General features: G+C 45.5%; 1 protein-coding gene across 1 annotated transcript in view; it reads right to left on the bottom strand.

Moving 5' to 3' along the window:
- Window positions 1-8,380: 8,380 nt before the first annotated feature.
- The window catches only part of LOC118396819 (leucine-rich repeat and fibronectin type III domain-containing protein 1-like protein), a 147,913-nt gene continuing 132,377 nt past the window's right edge, over window positions 8,381-23,916 (bottom strand). Inside the window, exons 4-6 of the mRNA XM_052467328.1 lie at window positions 20,002-20,650; window positions 9,626-9,682; window positions 8,381-9,400 (exon numbers count right to left, since the gene is read on the bottom strand). Of these exons, the coding sequence (XP_052323288.1) occupies window positions 20,092-20,650 (559 nt within the window). The 3' untranslated portion in view covers window positions 8,381-9,400; window positions 9,626-9,682; window positions 20,002-20,091. The remainder of the gene's footprint in view (window positions 9,401-9,625; window positions 9,683-20,001; window positions 20,651-23,916) is intronic.

Here is a 23,916-nt window from a genome sequence, read left to right as displayed (position 1 = left end):
AAGCAATCCAAGTGTTTGTGTAAGTTTATCGATAGCATAACATAACATTATGTACACTAAGCATTAAGTAGCTAGGTTACGAAAATCAGAAAAGCAATCAAATGAATCGTTTACCTTTGATGATCTTCACATGTTTTCACTCACGAGACTCCCAGTTACACAACAAATGTTCCTTTTGTTCCATAAAGATTATTTCTATACCCAAAATACCTCAGTTTGTTTGTCGCGTTATGTTCAGAAATCCACAGGAAAGAGAAGTCACGACAACGCAGACGTATATTCCAAATAATATCCATAATGTCCACAGAAACATGTCAAATGTTTTTTATAATCAATCCTCAGGTTGTTTTTAAAATATATATTTGATAATATATCAAACGGGTGTGTAGGTTTTTCAAAAAACACCGGGAGAAACAATGGCCGCTTTACTCTGTAGCGCAAAACTCACTCTGAGAGCCCCCACCTATCCACTTACGCAATGTGATCTTTCACGCTCATTTTTCAAAATAAAAGCCTGAAACTATGTCTAAAGACTGTTGACACCTTAGGGAAGCCATAGAAAAAGGAATATGGTTGATATCCCTTTAAATGGAGGATACGCATGCATAGGAAAAGAGAGGCTTCAAAATAAGAGACACTTCCTGATTGGATTTTACCCAGGTTTTCATCTGCAATATCAGTTCTGTTATACTCACAGACAATATTTTTACAGTTTTGGAAACTTTAGAGTGTTTTCTCCCCTAATATGACAATTATATGCATATTCTCGTCTCTGGGGCTGAGAAAAAGGCAGTTTCAAATGGGTACATTTTTTAGCCATAAACAAAAATATTGCCCCCTACACGCAAAACAGGTTAACATTCACAAATCCATTCAGATGGATTACCAGGTCATGTACTCAATGCACACGTGGACCAGCTGGCAAGATACTTCACTGACATTTTCAACCTCTCCCTGACTGAGTCTTTAATACCTTCATGTTTCAAGCATACCACCATTGTCCCTATGCCCAATGAAGCAAAGGTAACAGCTCAGCGTTCAACACCATAGTTCCCACGAATCTCATCACTAAGCTAAGGACCCTGGGATTAAACACCTCCCTCTGCAACAGGATCCTGGACTTCCTGACGGGCTGCCCCCAGGTGGTAAGTGTAGGCAACAACACATCTGCCACACTGATCCTCAACACTGGGGCCCCTCAGGGGTGTGTACTTAGTCCCCTCCTGTACTCCCTGTTCACCCACAACTGCGTGGCCAAAAACGACTGCAATACCATCATTAAGTTTGCGGACGACATAACAGTGACAGGCCTGATCACCAACAACGATGAGGCAGCCTGTAGGGAGGAGGTCAGAGAACGGGAATCCTGACCGGTTGCATCACCGCCTGGAATGGCAACTGCTTGGCATCTGAGGGTAATGCGTATGGCCCAGTACATCACTGGGCCAAACTTCCTGCAATCCAGGACCTATATAATAGGCGGTGTCAGAGGAAAGGCCATAAAATTGTCAGAGACTCCAGTTACCCAAGTCATATACTGTTCTCTCTGCTACTGCACGGGAGCGGTACCGGAGCACCAAGTCTAGGACAAAAAGGCTCCTTAACCTGTTACTCCTACCCCCTACTTTTTCGAACATTCTGTTAAAAATCGCGCAACATTTCAGCGCCCTGCTACTCAAGCCAGGAATATAGTATATGCATATGATTAGTATGTGTGGATAGAAAACACTCAGTCGTTTATAAAACTGGTTAAATCACGGCTGTGACTATAACAGAACGTGCGTTTCATCGAAAAGTGCAGGAAAATCTGATCACTGAAAATGGGAAAATATATCCATGCGCCACTTCAACCCATTGTTAAACGTGATCCACATTAAATGGGGCCGAGGTTGCAATACCTACAGCTACCACACGATGTCAACAGTCTTGTCATTTGCCTACAATTTGTTTCTTGGTCAAACAGACACAGTTCTTCCGGTCTCCGACTGGATATTTTAGTTGAGATTTACCCGGACATTATTTCCAGACGTACAGCTATAGAATATACATTGCCTCGTGATCAATTTGATCGCTTATTAACGTTTACTAATTCCTAAAGTTGCATTACAAAAGTATTTCAAAGTATTTTGTGAAAGTTTATCGTCGACTTTTTTAATTAAAAAAAATGACGTTACGTTATAAAAATTTTTTTTGTTGATCACACAGTCTTCATAGATCGATATCTAGGCTATATATGGACCGATTTAATCGAAAAAAAGACCCAATAGTGATGTTTATGGAACATCTAGGAGTGCCAACAAAGAAGATGGTCAAAGGTAATGAATGTTTTATATTTTATTTGTGCGTTTTGTGTAGCGGTCTTTTGGGGTGTTACATGCTATCAGATAATAGCTTCTCATGCTTTCGCCGAAAAGCATTTTAAAAATCTGACTTGTTGCCTGGATTCACAACGAGTGTAGCTTTAATTCAGTACCCTGCATGTGTATTTTATTGAACGTTTGAGTTTTAACGAGTGCTATTAGCATTTAGCGTGTCAGGTAGGAGCAAGAGGTTAACAGCTTCTACCCTCAAGCCACAAGACTGCTGAACAATTAATCAAATGTCCACCGGACTTTTACGTTGACCCCCCTCCATTTGTTTTGTACACTGCTGCTACTCACTGTTTATTATCTATGCATTGTCACTGCACCCCTACCTACATGAAAAGATTACCTCTTACCTGTACCCCCACATCTGACTCGGTACCGGTACCCCCTGTATATAGCCTCATCATTGTCGTGTTATTGTGTTACTTTTTATAAATGTTTTACTTTAGTTTATTTTGTAAATGTTTTCTTAACTCTTCTTGAACTGCACTGTTGGTTAAGGGCTTGTAAGTAAGTATTTCACGGTAAGGTCTAAACTTGTTGTAATCGGAGGATTTGATCTAGGTCAAAAATACACAGGTTAAGACAACGTATTCACAAATCTGGTACCAGCACCATTGCTAACTACCAGCGCCGTTGCTAACTAGCTTACCCATTGTTGCAAAGAGCTATGGGATATTATAATTGTCTTAACCTTTGTCATCTTCAACCTATGGGTACACTCACATGGCTGCCAGTCCACCCATTATGCCGTCATTGACTCGAACAGGGATATCCGTTCTATTCATTCTATTTCTATGGTTAGATGTGTCGGTGAAAGTGGGTCACCAACAGAAGACAAAAACAGAAAAATTCCAGCCCAGTTCAAAATCGGGAAAACTTCACACCTCAATGAACCTGTGAGAGAGCTAGGCAAAACAAATGCTGTGAAGGGGCCTGTGCTGCTCGTAGAGGGGGATGCCCTAATCTCTCTTTTGTCCCGGTCCAGGTAGGGGTCTCGCTTTGGTATGAAGTTCCCCTTGAAGTGGAGTGAAGCAGGGTGGGTATAATGAAGTGTGATGGGACACCACCAGCCCCCTCCCCCACCATCTCTCACCCTGTCCCATACAGCCCAATCCCGTGCCATTATTACCACTAACGTCCTTCCTGGGTCTGTGGAGAAGCCAACAGATGTTGGCTGGTGTGAAAGGACCCTTGAGCTTGTAAACTAGCCGCCGGGATTTGGAGGGGACGGGATCAAAGGGAGGCCTACTTGAACACCTCCAGAGACACATATACTCTGACCAATCTTCAACCTTAGCATGTAGACAAATGTGTGCACACATGTATTTATACATGGACTCTCACATTGCAAGCCTATTGTCCCCATACCGACACATTCAATAACATGCAATCAAGGACAAATGTGTGTACACATACAAACACGATTTCACGCACAAATTTACAGGCATAAACACGCACACAGGTACTTGAACACGCACTAGTTAACCAAACCAATCCAAAAGGGGTCTGTTTTATGTAATACTTGTCAGTGTAATAACTGAAGAATTCACCATTGGAGGAAGTGAGCAGACTCAAAATAATATGCAGACAGAGGAAACAAATAGCAACGTGGAGCGACAGCTTTACTTCGGGTCCTTTTTCCAGATTTAGAGAGCAGAACGGAGGATCAAGCACCCAGGTAGAAATTGTCTGAATCTTTGTTGAGTTTGACAAACCCAGGTTATGCAACGAGTGCTGCTTGCAATGCCAGGTGACAATTAAAATAGCAAGCGGCGAAGTAGGGAGAAACTTAGAATAAATAATAATTTGGCAGAGTGCTCAGGCAACACTGTCTGACAAAACATGACAGGAGCATAATGTGGCATCACATAACACAACAGTCCTTCCCCAGATACCTGTTAGACAATGACTGCTCATTTTATCTTTCCTGGATGAATATGCATTTAGGCCAAATGTAAAGGAAGTGAATTCGGTGGATGTGCCAACATTGTAGCTTTGTTCTCTGTTATTCCAGTGGCAGCGGTTGCGTCTCCCTGTCTGACAGCGCAGGCCTTTCATCCATAGGAGATGTCCCTGCTAGTCCTCCCAGAATGTCACCTCAGCAACATCACCACCGCTTTCATCCGCTGGGAACAGGAAGTGGTTTTTTACGACTGTTTCCTGGATGTTACACTTCATCGTTTACTCTCCCTGTGTCGTGATGCACTCTGTCTTCGTCTCTGAGTTTAAGGTCACTAGGATTTCTATGGTCAGCTAGATCTTGTTTTTACAGCTTACCAATTAAAGTACTACAAATTAACACCTTCATATGTAAAAAAAAAAAAATAATAAAAAGGAGAATCAGAGCTTTGTCATGAAACAAACCTCTTTCTGTCTATGGCTTTTTTTTTTGGGGGGGGGGGGGTTGTTGGGTATTCAGCCACCCCTTTTAACCTGGCTCATGGAGGATAAGTGACACACACAGACACATGGGAATATCCCTTGCAGTCCAAAATAGCCTTCACCCACACACCAAAAAAAGCACCTCACATACTTGAACAATTAGTTCCATGGCTCAAATCACCAGAAAAAGTCCAACAGTGCTTTTGACTTGAGTACAATGAAAGTACATACTATCAGTGAGGTTTGGGTGACAGTTAATACAACATGAGGTTTGTATTCACTCACTTAAAGACGACAGACTAGTCCTTAAAACCCCATAGAGGTTATCCAATCTCACAACAGTCACATGTTAGGGCAGAATGACATGTCAAATTAATTACTATTCCCGAGAATGTAAACTGTCTGCCTGAGCAATTTTGACATTAGCTGTGGGACCAGCAGAGGCCCAAGAGGTCTGTCTGCCTGGGTGTTTAGTATTCTGCACCACCTGTTTGGAGCCTGAAAGACCAATTATGTTAGATTTCAATCCATCTAGCAAAAATGCTGAATCATTGCTCCTCCATTTTGTAAGACTCACAAACATACCATGATTAAAGTAGTGTCACACCCTGATCTGTTTCACCCCCTCCAGGTGTCGCCCATCTATCCAATTATCCCCTGTGTATTTATACCTGTGTTCTCTGTCTGTTCGTTGCCAGTTCGTATTGTTTGTTCAAGCTTACCAGCGTTTTTCCTGTCAGCTCCTATCGTTTCCAAGCCTCTCTTTTGTCATCCTCCTGGTTTTTGACCTTTGCCGGTCCCCGGCGTCTACATTCCCTGAGAATATCCGAGTTAACCGAGTCCCTCCAAGAGCCTCCGGAGACTGCTGATTCACCTCTTCCCGAGCCGATAAAGCTCGGCAGGGCTGGGCTGTCTCCAGCCAACCGCGTACGCAGACTTGAGACCCAGAGATGTCTGCATTGTGGTATTGCCGGTCATTTTGTGTCTACTTGTCCCTTCAAGACAGCTAGCTCATTCGTTGGAGTGAGTACACTGGTGGGTCTGAAAGATAATTGTTCTTCTCCCCTTACTCACCCCACCTATCTATGCCACCCTGCTGTGGGGCGACCAGTCCAAGTCTCTCCAGGTACTCATCAACTCGGGGATTGATGTGAGTCTCATGGATGTTAGACTGGCATCCGAGCTGGGCATCCCCACTCAACCCCTCTCCATTCCCAAGGGTGTTGGAGTGCTGGACGGGCGCTCTTTTGGCCAGGTCACCCACCAGACCACCCCTGTCAACCTACGAGTCTCAGGGAACCACAGCAAGACTATCCAATTCCTGCTGATTGAGTCTCCGCAGGTTCCGTGGTATTGGGATTCTCGTGGCTCCAGCAACACATTCCCTCCATTGACTGGGCTACTGGTGCCATCATAGGTTGGAGCCCGTCCTGCCACACTCACTGCCTGAAGTCAGCTCTGCTTGCCCCGGGACGTCTTCCTGGGGGCTTGGAAATTGCCCCTGACCTCTCCACCAGCTCCACAGAGTATCAGGACCTCCGGGAGGGGTTCAGTAAGGACTGGGCCACTTCGCTTCCACAGCACCGACCAGTTACAAAAGAAGGTTGAGCCTGAGGCACTGGCACATTGCTATAGGGCGGCGGCTACACCCATGGAAGCCAAGACCTGTCCCGCCTGCTCCAAGATCATTACCCCCTCTACTGTTCGTCCTCTGTTGCTCTGTACCCTCCGTATTTTTCCTACCTTTTCTGTGTCTAGTGTCCCGTTTGTCTCCTGTTTCTAGACCCTTCCCTCCCACCGTGTCATTGATGGCCAGCCCTGATCTGTTCCACCTGTCTTTGTGCTTGTCTCCACCCCCCTCCAGGTGTCGCCCATCTTCCCAATTATCCCCTGTGTATTTATACCTGTGTCCTCTGTCTGTTCGTTGCCAGTTCGTCTTGTTCGTTCAAGCTTACCAAGCTTTTCCTGTCAGCTCCCATCTTTTCCCAGCCTCTCTTTTCTCGTCCTCCTGGTTTTTGACCTTTGCCTGTCCTGACCCTGTACCCGCCCGCCTGACCTCTCTGCCTGTCCCTGACCAGGGACTGCCCGCCGTCCTGTACTTTTGCTTTACCCTGGATTATCGACCCCTGCCTGTCTTGACCTGTCTTTGCCTGCCCCTGTTGCTACAATAAACATTTTTACTTCGACAGTCTGCATCTGGTCTTACCTTGAATCCTGATAAGTAGAGGAATCCAGATGTAGGCTAATGTTGTTACCTAATGTTCCATGTTTTTCTTTTGGATCTTAAGTCCCATTTATATCTGCCTCTAACATGCATACTTCATCCTGATCTTGTCTGTTCACACTTAAAAAATCGAATTACAATCAGATCAGAATGTGTCTTTTAATCGTCTATGCCCGTGGGCACATTTAGCATGTGTACAAGATCAGGACGCATCGGACGCATGTTAGCACCAGGTGAGAACGGGTGATGAATGTTGTATTTGCTTTGGAGGACATTGACAAGTACCACATCTGGCAAAATTAGTTCATGACTTTAAGGTTGAAATCAATAAAATAGGAGATAGAAGAGCACTCTTGTAGTTTCAGTTGAGCTCGAAATGGAAATTCAACAGGTCAACGTCAAAAAGGTAGGCCTGGTAATAGAGTCAAAGCTCATTTTAAAATTAAGGGGAAGTATTCAAAAAAAGTCAGATCAAAGTTAAAAAGGGATCCAGGACTTTTTCCTGAATCTAATCACATGGAGGTGATGTGCAGTGTTTTTGTAGGGAGAGGCAATCTCAGCCTTTTTGACAAGCTCGAAATCCATTCATGCGTTCTCTTTTAAACAAGCCGATAATCTTTGTGTAAATCAGCACTTGAATGAAAGGAGTCTGCTGTAAAAGCATCAGGAACGATAACTGACACATCAATAATGAAGGTTTACCATAATGCAGGCAAAGCTGACAACCACATGTGAGAGTGGAACCACTTCACTGGTTACTTTGCAAAGCTGCTTTTGGGCTCCCTTGTGTAAAACATATGCTAATAAGAAATTACACATGAATCTCAATGAATGTTGTTAATCCTGTTAATGCTTTTTGCTTCCCTAAAATACACATTTTATGTATATGGTTTGTCCATGGACGTTTTCCTAGCATAATGGCAATGCAGTTTTAAACAATGACATGGTTGGGCCATCTGACCACAGACTGGAAAGCAGAAGTACAACCTAGAGTTAATCAAATGTAAATAGAAATGTTCACGTCAACATTGCCTGTGGAAGGGCCTCTGAGATTAGGAGTGTCTGGCTATAACATAACCACTAGCATCTATAGACCTGTTACTTACTCAGTTGCTTCTCTAAAATCTTTTCCACACTAATCTATGTCTGAGTTGAACTGAGCTGAGGTGGTTAAGTCACCATGAAAGCCTCTGGCGACCCTTAGTGGCAAAACCATACTTCTGTAACTGTCATTACATTGTCATGAGGTCAGTTTGGTTGAAAACTGACCAACAAAGCTGACGAAAACACTGCTTCTCAATGCATTTTCAAAACAAGTTTGACACTTAATGCAATTATTAATCTATGAATAGGATTCATATCAGAAATTGTGTGAGTAATGTTGCGGCACATCTTCAAGAAAAATAATTTTATTTCTTTATAAATCCACATATTTTACCTATGAAAGCATAAAATTCCATCTCACGTTTTTTTCTTATTGTTGCTTCATAATTCAAAGGAAATATGGTTATCAAATCAGAGACGATTGAAGGTGTATCTCACATACAAATACATACACAGTCAACAGTAAGGGGAAAAAGAGTATTTGATCCGTGTTCCATCTTTTCAATTGGCAAGTGGTACACAATAGGGTCAGTTTCTTCTCTGTAAAGTTTGTGTCAGAATGAAACTTAACTCACCATTTCACCATCAAACCACAAGGTATTGCTTGTGCTGTAGGTTCATGTAATCAAACCAAACCAGGTTTTTCTTTTGTCCTCATCTTGAGAGCCCATGTTTTTGGCCAAATAATTATATTTTTCCCACCGTCATCCAAAATGGATGCATTTGATCTCATAATTGTTGAGTATACTATTCAGTTGTCTATATAGACGGAGGGAGAGAGAGTGGGAGAAAGAGAGAGAGAGGATTAGAAAGATTATAAAGTGCCCTAGAGATCACAACCGTTTGATATTGGTGCATCGACGTGACATCGATGTGTGCTAACACTTCCAAGGCCCTCGGGGGGGGAGCAAAACACTGTATCGCCATCTCTTATTGTATTCCTTTGGCATGTGACCGATCGTTAAGGGAGAGTGGAGCTTTATTACGAAACCCACAACATTTCATCAAAACCATCCAAGGGTGTTCCTCTGTAATAGGCAATTCCAATGAGAATCCCAAAAAAGTATTCCGAAAGGAATTTGAGGCGTCTGGGTTGTCAACTCATTCCGCACACAGTGAAAGAAGCCCCAGGTTTTGGAATACATTTCCCTCCACTCCACAGGGCTGGATTACATCCCAGTTCCAGGTAGAATTGCATAAGTGACAGAACACAGCGATTCCATGGCATCCACCCATCTCTACTCCTAATGCTGTTCTTGGCTTCATATGTCTTCTTTTGTGAGTTTGTTTTTCCAACTTCCTTGAACCAGGGGGACTTTACCTGGAGGAGAGAATTAAAGTGAACATCACCAAGGAATTGCCAAAACCAGCAGTCTACCAGACAATCTAATGCAATAGAACGAAAACACTATTTGTGTTGTACGTGTCCCTTCTTCCCTTCTCATTTGCCCTTTGAATCAGACATGCGTAACGTCATACCTTCACCATCTCTATGTAGAACTTGCATATAGAATTGAAATGTATAGCTCTCTGCCCCTAAACTCACCTTTCCATTCTCCCTCCCTCCACCTCAGAAGAAGACGAGCATGGGTGATGTGCGAATCTGGAAGAGACAGGACACAGGAATCAGTGCACGAACCTCATCACCTGAGCTAAGAATTCCTGGAAAGTTCCCGTATGTCTTACCTGACCCCGGGGGAGTTCAATTCTGTAGATATGAATATCACATCTGGCTACGTGATTGAGCCTACTAGTTCCTGTTTTTATTATACAGAGACACAGGATAATAAGATGGTGCTCTAGAAGGGCATAGGCCAGATTCAAAACCACGCCAGACCTGGCATATCTGTGTGATCAGAAGGCAACAGCAGTAACCACTAGACCACCCCAGGCCACACACACCTACAAGTATTTGACAGTGTCTTACACATAGGTCTTGTTGAAAATGAGGTGATGAAAGCAGACCAAGACCATGAAGAAGCTTTCCTTAATTTTGGGTCAGTCACAGTGGTCAGGTATTCTGCCACTATGTACTCATTATAGTTAGCGCAGTTTTTTGGTTAAGTCTTTCCAGTGTGGGGTCTGTTAGTGTTTGTGAACAGAGCCCCACGACCAGCTTGCTTATCTTATGGGACTCCACTGCAGGTTAATCTCTCTGTAGGTGATGGCTTTGTTATGGAAGGTTTGGGAATCACTTCATTTTAGGTGGTTGTGGAATTGAATGGCTCTTTTCTGGATTCTGATAATTAGCAGGTATTGGCCTAATTCTCCACTGCATGCATTATTTGGTGTTTTACGTTGTACACAGAGGATCATTTTGTATAATTCTGGTTGGTGAGCGGACCCCAGATCTCACAACCATAAAGGGCAAAGGGTTCTATAACTGATTCAAGTATTTGTAGCCAGATCCTAATTGGTATTTCAAATTTGATGTTCCTTTTGACGGCATAGAAGGCCCTTCTTGCCTTGTCTCTCAGACCATTCACAGCTTTGTGGAAGTTACCTGTGGCGCTGATGTTTAGGCCAAGGTATGTATAGTGTTTTGTGTGCTCTAGGGCAACGGTGTCTAGATGCAATTTGTATTTGTGAACCTTTTTTGGAACACCATTATTTTTGTCTTACTGAGATTTACTGTCAGATTTACTGTCTCTCTCTCTCTCTCTCTTGCAGTGCATGCTGGGATTTTTTGGGGAGTTTGAGTGTTTGGTGTCTCTATTTTCTTTACATGCTATTTTCTATGGTGGAGGGTTAATGCAATATTTGTTTTAGTGGTATCCACAGTTTTTTCAAAGTTAGGATAGAGTAACTTTCCTGGGGTTTGGAAGGTGTGGTGTGCGCGATGGCTTCTCAGCCTAGCGCGGAGGAGACACTATCGATACGGCATGGATTCAGGTGTGTTCCTGAGAATGGAGTTAAGGTGGAGGAGGTTCTGCTCGCGGTCGGTGAACAGGTAGGAGCTGAATTTATACACTCTGCTTCTAGAATGAACCAAGCTGTGGTTGTGTTCATGAAAAGGGCTAATTTGGTTGGTAGGCTAATTGCTAGCGGAATATTTGTAAGGGGTGTGTTGGTGTCAATTTCACCTCTCTCTACCCCTTCGACAAGAGTGGTAGTTGCAAATTTGCCTCTTGTCTAATCAGGCTAGAGATGGTAGGGTAGTGGAGGCTGGGTCTAGTCAGGCTAGAGATGGTGGGGAAGCAGAGGCTGGGTCTAGTCAGGCTAGAGGTGGTGGGGAAGCGGAGGCTGGGTCTAGTCAGGCTGGAGATGGTGTGGTAGCTGAGGCTAGGCCTAGTTATGCTATGGAGGGTGGTGTAGATGATTCTGGGCCTGGTCATGCTATGGAGGGTGGTGTAGATGATGCTGGGCCTAGTCATGCTATGGAGGGTGGTGTAGATGATTCTGGGCCTAGTCATGCTATGGAGGGTGGTGTAGATGATTCTGGGCCTAATCATGCTATGGAGGGTGGTGTAGATGATGCTGGGTCTAGTCAGGTTATTCTAGTGGATGAGGAGAGTATAGTGGGGAAGTGTAAGAGACTAGGGGGGAGGGTGTCAAGCGGAAAAGGAAAAAGGGTGTGGACAAAGGCACCATGGAAATTTTGCCTGTTGCTGTGGGTGATGCCCTGACCAGAGAGGAAGGCCAGGTGGTCAGGGTGGGAGATAGAGATGAGGAGGAAAGTGAGTCTGAGGAAGATAATGACGAGTTCTTTTTTTCAGACTCCTCTTCAATGGGCCCGGAGCTGACAGCCAGTCAAGCAGAGGGGTCTAAGTACACGTTGAGAGAATTGACAAGGTTCCTGAATGAGACTAAGGGGAAAAAAGTTAATCTTGAGGCTTTTTTTTTTAAATGAGGGGCATGGTGTCCTCTCACCCAGGAAACAGTTTAGGTTGAGGAAGTGGGTCACAACAGTGCGTAAAGGTTTACCTTTAGACACTGTTTAGACGTATATTTTCTTTCTGACACTGGGGATTTTTGCGCTTTGCTATTGGTCTTTTTCTCTGCTGGATTTTCTTCCACTTCTTATGGAGACTCTTCGGGTAGGCTCACTCAATATAAATGGCGCCAGAGATGCGGGAAAGAGGAGTGTGTTGGGTGAATATGTAAAACAAAAAAAAATACAGGCGTTGTTTCTGCAGGAGACGCATAGTGATGTGTTGAATGAAGTCGATTGGGGGCTCTGGTGGAAAGGGGCAAGTGCATTGAGCCATGGGACAAATCTTAGTGCAGGGGTGGCAGTCCTTTTTGCACCAGGGCTGTCTGTAAAACGTTGCTCTTCAAAGGAGGTGTGTAAAGGTAGGCTGCTTGTTGTTAAAGCAGAAATTAACAACATGGGTTTTGTCTTTATAAATGTGTATGCGCCTAACACAGGGAGAGAAAGAGGGGTTCTATTTGGGAGCCTTAGACAGGAACTCTCACAGGTAGCGCCTGAGGAGACGCTGGTGGTCGGCGGGGACTGGAACTGTACAATGGATTTGAGGAAAGACAGAAATGAGGAAGAGCCTCATTCAGTGTCAGTGGGAGTGTTAAGGGACATCGTTAATCAGTTCGACCTAGTGGATGTTTGGAGAACTTAACATCCAAACACAAGACAGTATACATGGGTAAAAGGTTTTTGGTGCTAGGGTGAGTGCAGCCAGACTTGATCGGTTTTACATGTCTAGGAATCGGAGCAATAGGCTGCTGGGCGCTACCATTCTCCCGGTGGTGTTTTCGGATCATCACATAACCATGGCTCGGCTGTCTATCTCACCAGGGCCCCGGCAGGCATCTTATTGGAAGTTCAATGTAAAGCTCTTACAAGATGCCACTTTTTGCTCAGGTTTCCATACCTTTTGGGAAAGGTGGGGTCAGCGAAGAGAGGAGTATGAGTCTCTGAGTCAATGGTGGGATGTGGGGAAAGTCCAAATTCGGCTTTTCTGTCAACATTACACAGCTCTCATCCTCAGAGGCTAGGAGAGTATTGGGGGAGGTAGAGATGGTGGGGCAAGGCAATGTAGGCGTCCAGGCTAATTTAGCTGAATTATGTAGCGACCTGGGCAGTTTTTTCCAGGTTAAAGCAAAGGGAGCACTTTGGGGTGCTCCCAGCTCCTTCTTCTTTGGTTTGAATTGACAGAGTGGTGTAGCCAAGGGTATGCATTGTCTATGGCTGTCTGATGGGCAGGTGAGATGCGGGAGCGAACTGTGGAGTTTCATACTGAATTGTATAGGGCAGAAGTGTGTGATCCTATGTGTGCTCAAGTCTTGTTCGCAGGACTCCCTAAGCTCTCTCTGGCACAGAGGGATGAAAGGGACATTCCTCTGTTGTCCCATGAACTGGCAGAGGCCGTAACCCAGATGTCCGCCAGTCGTGCACCGGGGGTTGATGGGAATAATTGGACAGGACTTCTTTTGCGTGTTGCGTGAATGCGTCGGGGTAGGAGAGTTGCCGATGAGCTGCCGTCGTGCGGCTCTGACTCTACTGCCCAAAAAAGGGGACTTGTGTGAACTTAAGAACTGGAGGCCTGTGGAATTACTCTATGCGGACTACAAGATATTTGCCAAAGTCCTCTCTAACAGACTGAAGTCCCATTTGGACTCGATAGTACATAAGGACCAAACATATTGTGCACCGGGACGCTCAATCACGGACAACTTGTTCTTAATTATGTCGGACTTGTCGAGAGGTTCTAATGTGAACTTTGGACTGGTCTCTTTAGATCAAGAGAAGGCTTTTGAGAGAGTGGACCATGAGTATCTGTTTAATGTGATGTCTGTGTTTGGGTTTGGGAAGAGTTTTTTGACCTGTGTGAAGATGTTTGATGCTGGATCGTCATGTATGGTCAAGGTGGGAGGGGGGCTCAGTAGGCCAGTCTGGGTGATGCAAGGCATTAGACAAGGATGCCCTCTATCTGGGCTGTTATACACACTAGCCATTGAGCCTTTTTTAGGACTGCTATGCAGGAGACTGCAGGGAGTGTGCTGGACAGGAATGGATGTGGCGACAGGCATAGCAGTGTCAGCATATGCAGATGATGTTTCTGTGATGGTCAGGGATGATCAGGATATGCAGGCACTAGAGACCAGTCTGAAGGTGTACGAGGGAGCTTCATCAGCTAAGGTAAACTGGGGCAAGAGCAAAGCTCTGTTATCTGGGTCTGCTCGCAGACCTGCAACGCAAGCTGGTGGACTTCTTCTGGTCGGGTCACCAGTGAAGGCAGCAGTGTTGTACATGACCGCTCACGAAGGAGAACAGGGCCTGGTGGAACTGGAGAGCAGGATGGCTGCTTTCAGGCTAAAGGCGGTGCAGAGACTGCTGTACCATGCTGATGTTGGTTGGAGGGAGCCAGCATGCGCGCTGCTGAGGAGAGCTGGTGGATTAGGGTTGGACCGGCAGCTGTTCCTCATGAAGCTGGAGAGGCTGAGTACAGCAGGTCTCTCAGATTTTTCTCCACAATGCTGAGGGCCTGGCAGCTGCTAAGGCCCATATGAGAAGGGGGTGTGGAGCCTGGGCTATGGGAGGAGCCTATCTTCCACAACCAAGCCATCCCTTTGAGATCGGTTCAGTCGGCCACCCTGCAGAGGTAACTGATGGCAGGGGGTTTACAAAGGCTGGGTGACCTGAGACTGCTGAGAGAGGAGGGGTGGAAAATCCCGGAAGTCTTGGCACAACAAACAGGAATAATGTCTCTTAGGCTGCTGGAAAGATTCCTGGTGGAGGTCCAGGAGGCACTGTCTGAGCCGGTAAGGGGGATATTTGAGCGGCCAAAGGGAGAGGGGCCACCAATGTTTCCGCCACTGCAGGTGACGGCAGAGACTGGCAAGGGGGTCTGGAGGACTTGTTAGATTTGAACACTCCGAGCCTGGGGGAGTTTGAGGTAAAGCCCTCTACAACCTCTGCGTTAAGGTTAGGATCATTAGAAGCCTAACAGGAGAGAAGGCACATCAGTGGCAGGGGGTATGTGGGGCGGAGAGTATGTTGGGTTTTAGGTGGAGGGGGCTCTACAAACCCCCAGTACCAAAGAGGTCAGGGGACCTCCAGTCGAGGGTTCTTCATGTAGCCCTGGCCACAAACAGCTGGTTGGCACGGGTTGAACCGGGAATCGGGCAGGGGTGTATTTTCTGTAAAATGAAAGAAACTGTGATTCATGTGTTTTCTGGGTGCACCAGGTTAATGACTTTAATGTCTCTGTTGGAATGTCTGTGTGAGAGGTTGGGGGTGGTTTTTACTGTTGGGATGTTTATAAGGGGATACAGGTATTCGAGTAAGGAGAAAGCCAAATGTGTTTTGTTGAATTTTCTGTTTGCTCAGGCAAAGTTAGCTATTTGGCTAACAAGGAGGAACAGGGTCAAAGGTGGGGGGATAACACACTCTTTACTATTGTTTAATGGGATGGTCTATAAAATGATAAAATGTGTAGAGATGTTTGAGGAGATATGGTGTGTTGGGGGGGCAGTCTGTATAGCTGGGGATGATGTTTTGGATATACGGTTGTAGGAGTGGGAATTGTGATGTTGGTTTGTATCATGTGGTAGATAGAAAGGTGAGTATGGTAAATGTATGCAGTACAGGATATATATATATATATATATATATATTTTTTTTTTTAAGGGGGCGGGTGAGTTTTAAATGAAAGACAAAGTCAAGTCTCTCCCTCTCTCTCTATATTTCTGCAGTCCTTTCAATCTCTTCTCCATCCCTACCTCTTTCTCTCACTCTATATCTTTCAACCCCTCCATGTCTTTCTCTCTCTGTACACCACATCTTCTCTTATCAATCTCTCTACCGTTGTCTTTGTTCTTATTGACTCTGTTTCCTCTTAAACTTGTCTCTGCTCTCCAGTCTCTCTCCCTCTCTCCAGGCTCTCTCTCTCCAGTCTCTGCTCTCTCTCTATATCTCCAGTCTCTCTCTCTCTATCTCTCTCTCTCTCTCTCTCTCTCTCTCTCTCTCTCTCTCTCTCTCTCTCTCTCTCTCTCTAACCAGTCTCTCTCTCTCTCTAACTCAGTCTCTCTCTCTCTCTCTCTCTCTCTCTAGTCTCTCTCTCTCTCTCAGTCTCTCTCGCTCTAACCAGTCTCTCTCTATCTCTCAGTCTCTCTCTCTCTCTCTAACCAGTCTCTCTCTCTCTCTCTCAGTCTCTCTCTATCTCTCCAGTCTCTCTCTCTCTCTCGTCTCTCTCTCCAGTCTCCCTCTCCAGTCTCCCTCTCCAGTCTCTCTCTCCAGTCTCCCTCTCCAGTCTCCCTCTCCAGTCTCTCTGCTCTCAAGTCTCTCTCCTCTCCAGTCTCTCTCACCAGTCTCTCTCACCAGTCTCTCTCTCTCCAGTCCCTCTGCTCTCCAGTCTCTGCTCTCCAGTCTCCCTCTCTCTCTCTCTCTCTCCGCCCCCTCCTTTCCTCCTGTCGCCAGTAACTCTGTCAGCCTCATTGTGTCGCTGTGAGAAACACAGGGCCTCCTGGGAGTGATCTGTCATCTCCTCGCTGGCTGTCTGATGCTCCTAGATGAATTATGGATGCACAGACACTGCAGGTATTTCACAGCTAAACGCTGAGCACGGAGGCTGAGGAAGAATACTACCTCATCTGCCTCATCCAGGCCTGTCACAGAGAGAGAACACTGCCTGCTGCTGCCCACAGCTATAAACACGCAGACATTCATTGAGCCAACTAAACTCTCTTCTTGAAGAAGACTATGATCGACAGGGTTGTAAAACCCTGTGTAACCAAGGTCTAATCACTCGGTCATCTGAGACAAAAATAGCTCTTCCTACTAAATGGATATGCAATGCAACCAGGACTCATAAACTGCTCAACAACAAAAACAACTGATCACAAATGAGAGCTGCATGGATTGCTTCACTGCTGCAGCAGTTGATGACTCAAATGGCAAGCTATTACATGAGGTCAATGATCGTAAGGTTGATAATCTCTTAGTTTAGGTCAGGGGTTCCCAATTTTTTTTCGGATCTGACCCCATTTTGATATCTGAACATTTTCACGACCCAACCCATGTGAAAAACAGTATGTAAATAACAGCCAATGTTCACTTTTTTATTTGGGGCTATGACAGTTAATTTAAAAACAGTATTTGTGATTGTCTTCTCAACTCACCATCACATTCTTTTAATGTGGGGCTATATGACAGTCAATGGCAAATTAGTCTGACATAATGTCTCTGATCTCACCACCACTAATGAGGTAGGTGTGCTTGATGCATGTCGCATTGGAGCTTCTTAAAGTCAAGGGGCGGGGTCGACCTGCGCACCTCATCTCTGCTGTCATCCAACCTGGATCGATATTTGGTTTGAATGCAGAAGAGCGCACTGAATCCAGCTTCACACAGACATGAGCTGGTGAAGGGTAGCCTACCATGGGTTTCAGAGCACTTTCAAAGCATATGGGAACTCTGAAAAAATAAGAGGTCAAATCATGATGTCAGTGATCTTTAGGTCGGAAAGTCAGAGCTCTAGAATAAAGCCAGAGCTCTAGAATAAAGCCAGAGCTCTAGAATAAAGCCCGAGCCCCCAAATTGGATAAGCGTTCAAAATGATTTTTCCCCACTTCCGAGTTCCCAGTTGTTATGAATGCCACACTAATACCCAGAGGGAGACGGTAGGTTATTCCCTTTGAGTCAGGAACCAAAACTCCTCTGTATTGAACTGTGAATGCGTTGTCTGCAGCATGACAGCTCGATCAGCTTTGGACTGTCAACTGAGCCAGGATCACAGTTAAATGGATTGGGAAGTCGGTCCATCCTAAAGTGCTCTTCCAAGCGTTGGGAGGTGAGCAGTCAACGCTCGTGTGGGACACCTTACTGATGCCGTTTCTGTTATTTTTCTTTTCATTACTCAGAAAGTCAACCAAGTCTGTTTTTTAAAATGTTTTATACATCCATTGTGAATGACAACAGTTCCTCTCTCAATGGGAAAAATCTTTCCAACACTCCCCCTCGATAACCACCAAGCCTCGGAGTGAAATAGAACATTGTCATGCTCCGATCCCATGTCTCCACATAGTTTTGCGAACAGGTGTGCACGCAGTGGATGTGGTTTGATATAGTTTCCAATCGAAGTTACCTGTTGCAGTATATCTCCGAGTTCTGTGCTCAGCTTCTTTGCCCCCAGTTGCTCTCGGTGTATCATACAATGCATCCATATGGCAGAGGGAGACACATTCAGAACTAGAGTGCAGAGGCTTGCCCTCCGCCCCGGGACAGATAGAGCCCCATCTGTACAAAAACCCATAATTCGATCCCATATGGAATATGTTTTTTTTTCAATTATAGCCATGCAGCACACTGAACATGCCCTATCCTGTTTCATACTCGGAAATCGCGAGACACAACACCATGTCCTGTATAGTGAACAAAAGTCAATGCTTGAGCATCTCGGCCCTCACAGCTAACGTCCATTTGGAGAGCATAAGCTGGGGAGTTTTTGAGTCGTTCAGTCAGAGTTTCCTCTTTGTTTAACAGTGTTATCTGACAAAGGTCTTGATGTGAGTCCCACACATTGTTGTCACCATATCAATTGCGGCCGGCAGTATCAAGGTCTCTGCAGTCGTGTGTGGTTTCATTGCGTAGCGGGGCCTAGCCGTTCACCGTGGGAATGATTCAAGTGCAACGGTCAAGTGCGGCCTTTTCCCACGATCTGAGGGCGCGCTCTGGTTGAATCTTTTACATTTGAATCATTTTCATTTAGATTTTTAAGGTTGATCCACATGACAATGATTTTGAGATACAACGATGATATTATAATGTATCCTGAGAAAAAATAATAGTATGTATAACCTTTTTTTGTCATACACATATATATATATATGACAAAAAAAAGGTTATACACATACTACTGTATTATTTTTTTCTCAGGACTTCTTGAAATTCTCCTGCAACCCAATTTTCATATCATGCCACCCCACAAGGGGTCACGGCCCCTAGTTTTGGAACCGCTGGCTTAGGTTAATTAACATTACCAAGGGCATACCTGACATACCGGACATACCCATAGGGGTCGCTATTACGCATGTGGCTGCCATTTGCCTTTTCTAACCTAACAAGGTTCTGACCCTTGTTTAAAAGTAACTTCCAGCTGCGAACGAATCAGAATAACACAAATGCCTTAGGAAGCCCCAAAGATGACTTCAAACCCTCGTTAGTACACTGAGTTTGCTAATATGCGGGTTGATGTGATGTTGTTGGTGGGCGGCAGAGACACCGATGACAGTGTTTAAAAAGCCACAGAGCTGTCCCGGGCCCAGCTCAGTTAATTTGTATTTGGAGAGTGCAGATGTAGAGGAGATTGTGCTATACTGCGGATATTAAACTTACAACAAACATCGCAGGGCCAGCGAAGTCAACTATGATTGGTTTTCATGGAAACAGAGAGTGTGTGTGTGGGGGGGGGATCCCATCGGGCAGCGAGGGAGAGAGGAAGGAAGTAGAGAGAGGGGGGACGTGGAGTGAGTGAGCACAGCGTGCCGTCCTGTGTGATTTTATGATGATTGCCTATTCCCATCAGTCCTGGGGACTTGGCGTGGGGCACGAGCAAAGTCTGCCTGCAGTCATCGCTGAAGCTCAATAGGACTAGTTCACTGTACTATTTACTACGCTTCATTTAAAGAGGAAAATACGATACAGCAAAAGCACTGCACTTTGTCAAGACAAGCCCCTCGAAATAGACACTGCATGCAGATGCACCTAGACTTATAGGAACACAGCATGTACACACAAAACACACACACACACACACACACACACACACACACACACACACACACACACACACACACACACACACACACACACACACACACACACACACACACACACACACACACACACACAATCTGTAAACTACACACATCTGTAAGCTCTTACAGAAGCAGTCTGCAGAATTGTTCATGAATACAGATGAGCCCTGAGCACTTGCCCAGACTTGTCTGACAGGAATCACCCACCTTGGACACGAGATAATCCTTGGTAAGGCAGAGGGACCCCAGCACCAGGAAATAAAAAGGGGGCGGTGTGGGGAAGTCCCAGATCCTGTGTTATTGTGATATAGCATCCTCGTCCTTCACTGACTTCCCGTAGTCTGGGTTCAAGTCCACTACGGTGGTCCCTTTCAAGGGCCCTCCGAAGCCCCCTTCCGAGGCCTGATGGGGTCCCTCGTGCCCTACCCTGTCCACTGGGCCAGGAGGCATGGGCTTATTAGCCGAGCCTGAGGAGGAAGGGGGGATGGGAGGGCCTCCCCCGCCCGCCGCGTGGCCTCCGTTGGTCTGAGAGCACACGTTGCTGACATGTGCCGCCTTCTGCTTGTAATGGTTGCTGTGCAGCTTGTATTTCATGAGGAGGATGAAGATGAAGACAAGCACGGACGCCACTATGATACCGCCGATCACGATGATCATGGTTCCGCCCAGGAATTGGTCGTGGAGGGAGCGGCACTGACGGTACTCGCGCTCTGTGGTGAAAGCCACGCAGCCCACCAGGCGGGTGCCGGTTAGGGCCGTGACGCCATCGTCGTACACCGCCAGCACACACAGGTCATAATCCCGTTGAGTGGCCAAGTCACTGAGTAGGAAGAACTTATGAGACGCAGGGATCATCCTGAGAGAGAGAGAGAGAGAGAGAGAGAGAGAGAGAGAGAGAGAGAGAGAGAGAGAGACAGAGAGAGAGACAGAGACAGAGAGAGACAGAGACAGAGACAGAGACAGAGACAGAGAGAGAGAGAGAGAGAGAGAGAGAGAGAGAGAGAGAGAGAGAGAGAACAATGTTATTGACAGAGTGAACATTCTAGCAGTAATCCGAAAACTGAAAGCTTGTATGAAGGCAGTGAACTCAACAACCTATACTTTCAGTACCTGGAGATTACGTTTAACCTTTACTACCCTGACCACACACTTTCATGCTCTCCTCTCAATCTGCACTCTCCATTGTCAGGTTTACTTTCTGTCTTACTAACACTAGACCACACATTGGCTAAGGTGTGTGAGTGTGTGTGTATGTGTGTGTCTGAGTACGTTCCTGCACGTGTGTGTGTGTCTGTGTGTGTGTGTGTGTGTCTGCTGCTACCCCGGTGGCTAGCGTGCCAAACTGCTCCATTTATCAACAGGGACATAGGGGCCCGGGGGCTCCGAGGTGACGAAACATGGAGCGGAATTCCAATGCGCGACATGCCCAAGGGGTGACAGCGTGGGTGACAGCGTGTGCATTAAACATTTCTCCTCTAAACGCAGGCGCTAGCGGGGCCAACCTCTACGCTCACACGGCGGGATTCGTACTGTCTCAGAGTACCCTCCTCTGCCCTGCTTTATCCACAGGTTACACCTGCTGTTTCCATTAAACTGACTTACTACCGTTACTACGCTCTTGCCACCCTGTTTATCCCCTGTATTCTCCTTTACAAATTGCAATACATTTATGGAGCATGCAGAATATCTGCCACCCATAAAGTTAGTGTCATATTATGGTCTGGTGTTTAACTATGGAGTAAAAGTTTCATGATGAGATGTTACTTGTATTGTTACGTGTTATTACTTTCTATTTTATCTCTCTCTACATTGTTGGGAAGGGCCCGTAAGTAAGCATTTCACTGTTAGTCTCCGCCTGCTGTTTTTACGAGGCATGTGAAGAATAACATTAGATTTGACGTGGACAGAAAAACGTATCAACTCTCTATACTGTAAGTCGCTCTGGATAAGAGCGTATGCTAAATGATCAAAATGCTAAATGTACGTTTTCAATTCTGTGAACGTTTCCTTGAACGAAAGAAAGGGAACGAGAAGATCAAACTACTAAGAAAGGTGGAATCTCACTAATTAGGGGGAATTGTCTTGATGTTGTTCTGCACACCCCGGAGCATATACGCTCATCATTAGTGGATGTTCTGGATGTGTGGAGGTCACTAGCCGCCCACAGACGGGTCTGGCCATTTCGTTAGTCGTCAGCCTAGCATGCAGTCTAGGTATAAAAAGGGAGGTCGCCCTGTTCAAAAAATAATAGGCCCCAATACACTGTATCTTCAGATGTGTCGACATCTATATCCTCTGGTGGGACTTTGAGGGACATGGAGGAGAAGGCTGGGTCCCCTACATGCAATGGGGAGGAGGTGGTGGGGATGGTGAGAGAGGAACGGCAGCCATCACTGATGTAGTCAGACCTGACCTTGCCATAACTCCTGTCACCAGTCTATCACATTAGAGATGGGAATATGGATGCTACAGGCAGGGGGCCAGGAGGGGTTAGGGGGACATGAAGGTATGTGTGTGTGTGTGTTTACTCTTGTGTGCGCGTGTGTGATCATGGATGTGAGTGTGTGCTGAAATCTCCCTACCACATGCTGTCTATAATGGCTTTAACATAGGATAGTTCTCATCCTCTCATGTAAGACTGTCTCCGAAGAGGCCATACAAACATAAAGGCAATTAGGTAGGGATATCTGGAGTCAAAAGATGGACAGAGAGAGGGAACGAAAGGAGGAGAAAATAGAGAGTGCAGTCGACTTGATGTATGAAAGAAGAAAGAGAGGAAAGCGGATACCGTCACAATCCTCTCCTGTTTTCAGCACAATGTTAATGTGTCTCAGAGGATATTAGCTGTCCTCAGCCACCGCGTCCCTTCATTACCCTTCAATCCCTCCATCTCTGACCTCCCAAATGCAATACAACCGTCAGTCCACACAGAGCTGGACTCATGTGTTCCTAATTGATTAAAAAAAACGCATACCGATTACTTTGCAGTGCCATAAACCAAAGGCCTCCATGTGCTTTTTTTGCATAATTAACAGCAAATTGCTTCTCCCACGTGTCTTTTTTTGTCTTCATCCATCCTCAGGGAAAGGCCGGAAGTTAATTAGGTACTAACAGGGCTGCTTCAACGGAGAATCGCGCCACAGTGCAATGTTGAAGAGGGCCGTGGTGTAATATAAAAATCGAATCAATAGATTAATTTCTGTCTTTTAACGAATCTCTCCGTCCGTCCATTATAGGCTTGTGGAATAATCCACTGTGTGAGTGCCGTGAAGTGCTTCAACAGAGAGGTGAATGGATCTGAGCTCGCTGGCTATTTTTGCCGTGGCGAAGGGAAAAATACCCTCCGCTTAAGACTTCTAATGTTGTACAGTACTCTCACTTCTAAATATCTTCAATAACATTAGCTGGTGCTGCAACACTCATGGGGATGTTTTCTACTGCACCTCCTATAAAAAATAATGAGCCACTGAACAGCGAATTTAAAGAAATCTTAAGAGGAGAATATTGCCCTCGGAGAAGAAAGGGGTTCGCAGCCGACTCTGGGGGAATTTAATGGCCGCCGATTTCTCTGGTTTTCACTTTGAGGAGAGAATTCTTTTTTTTCTGTTAATGTTCCACTTGATTCTTAGCAGAGACAAACAGAGGGCTGTAGTGACTGTGGGAGTGACCCCCCTTTCTTCTCTGTGTAAATCGGGATGTTTCAGGTGTTTTATGCTCTCTGCAACAGTCCCATGAGAACAGATTATTTTAATTCCTAAAGTTGGGGTGAAGAGTTCCACTCAACTGTGCCTCATTCAAAATCAGTTATCAAACACTGCCTTCTGGAACGGATTGCACCTCACTGGGGTAATGTGTTTACATCAGTTTAACTCTGCACTGGGATTCCTTTGGGTGCTATAGAAAATATTAAATATTTTCTCTCACTGAAGTTAATAACTCTATTGTCCACGGCTTACAAATAATCACAATCACTTAAAAGTCTGGACAGTATATTGTCATTTCTGATAGGAACAATACTGAATTACAAAAGCCAAACTCAACACTTTTCAAAACCCTTCCATGACACTTACAGTACGGGTGAGGCATTACAGTGAGGCGTTACAGTACGAGTGAGGCATTACA

Source organism: Oncorhynchus keta, chromosome 18 (genome assembly GCF_023373465.1).
Source record: "Oncorhynchus keta strain PuntledgeMale-10-30-2019 chromosome 18, Oket_V2, whole genome shotgun sequence".
Taxonomy (NCBI): domain Eukaryota; kingdom Metazoa; phylum Chordata; class Actinopteri; order Salmoniformes; family Salmonidae; genus Oncorhynchus; species Oncorhynchus keta.
This window is presented reverse-complemented; position numbering and strand designations above follow the sequence as displayed.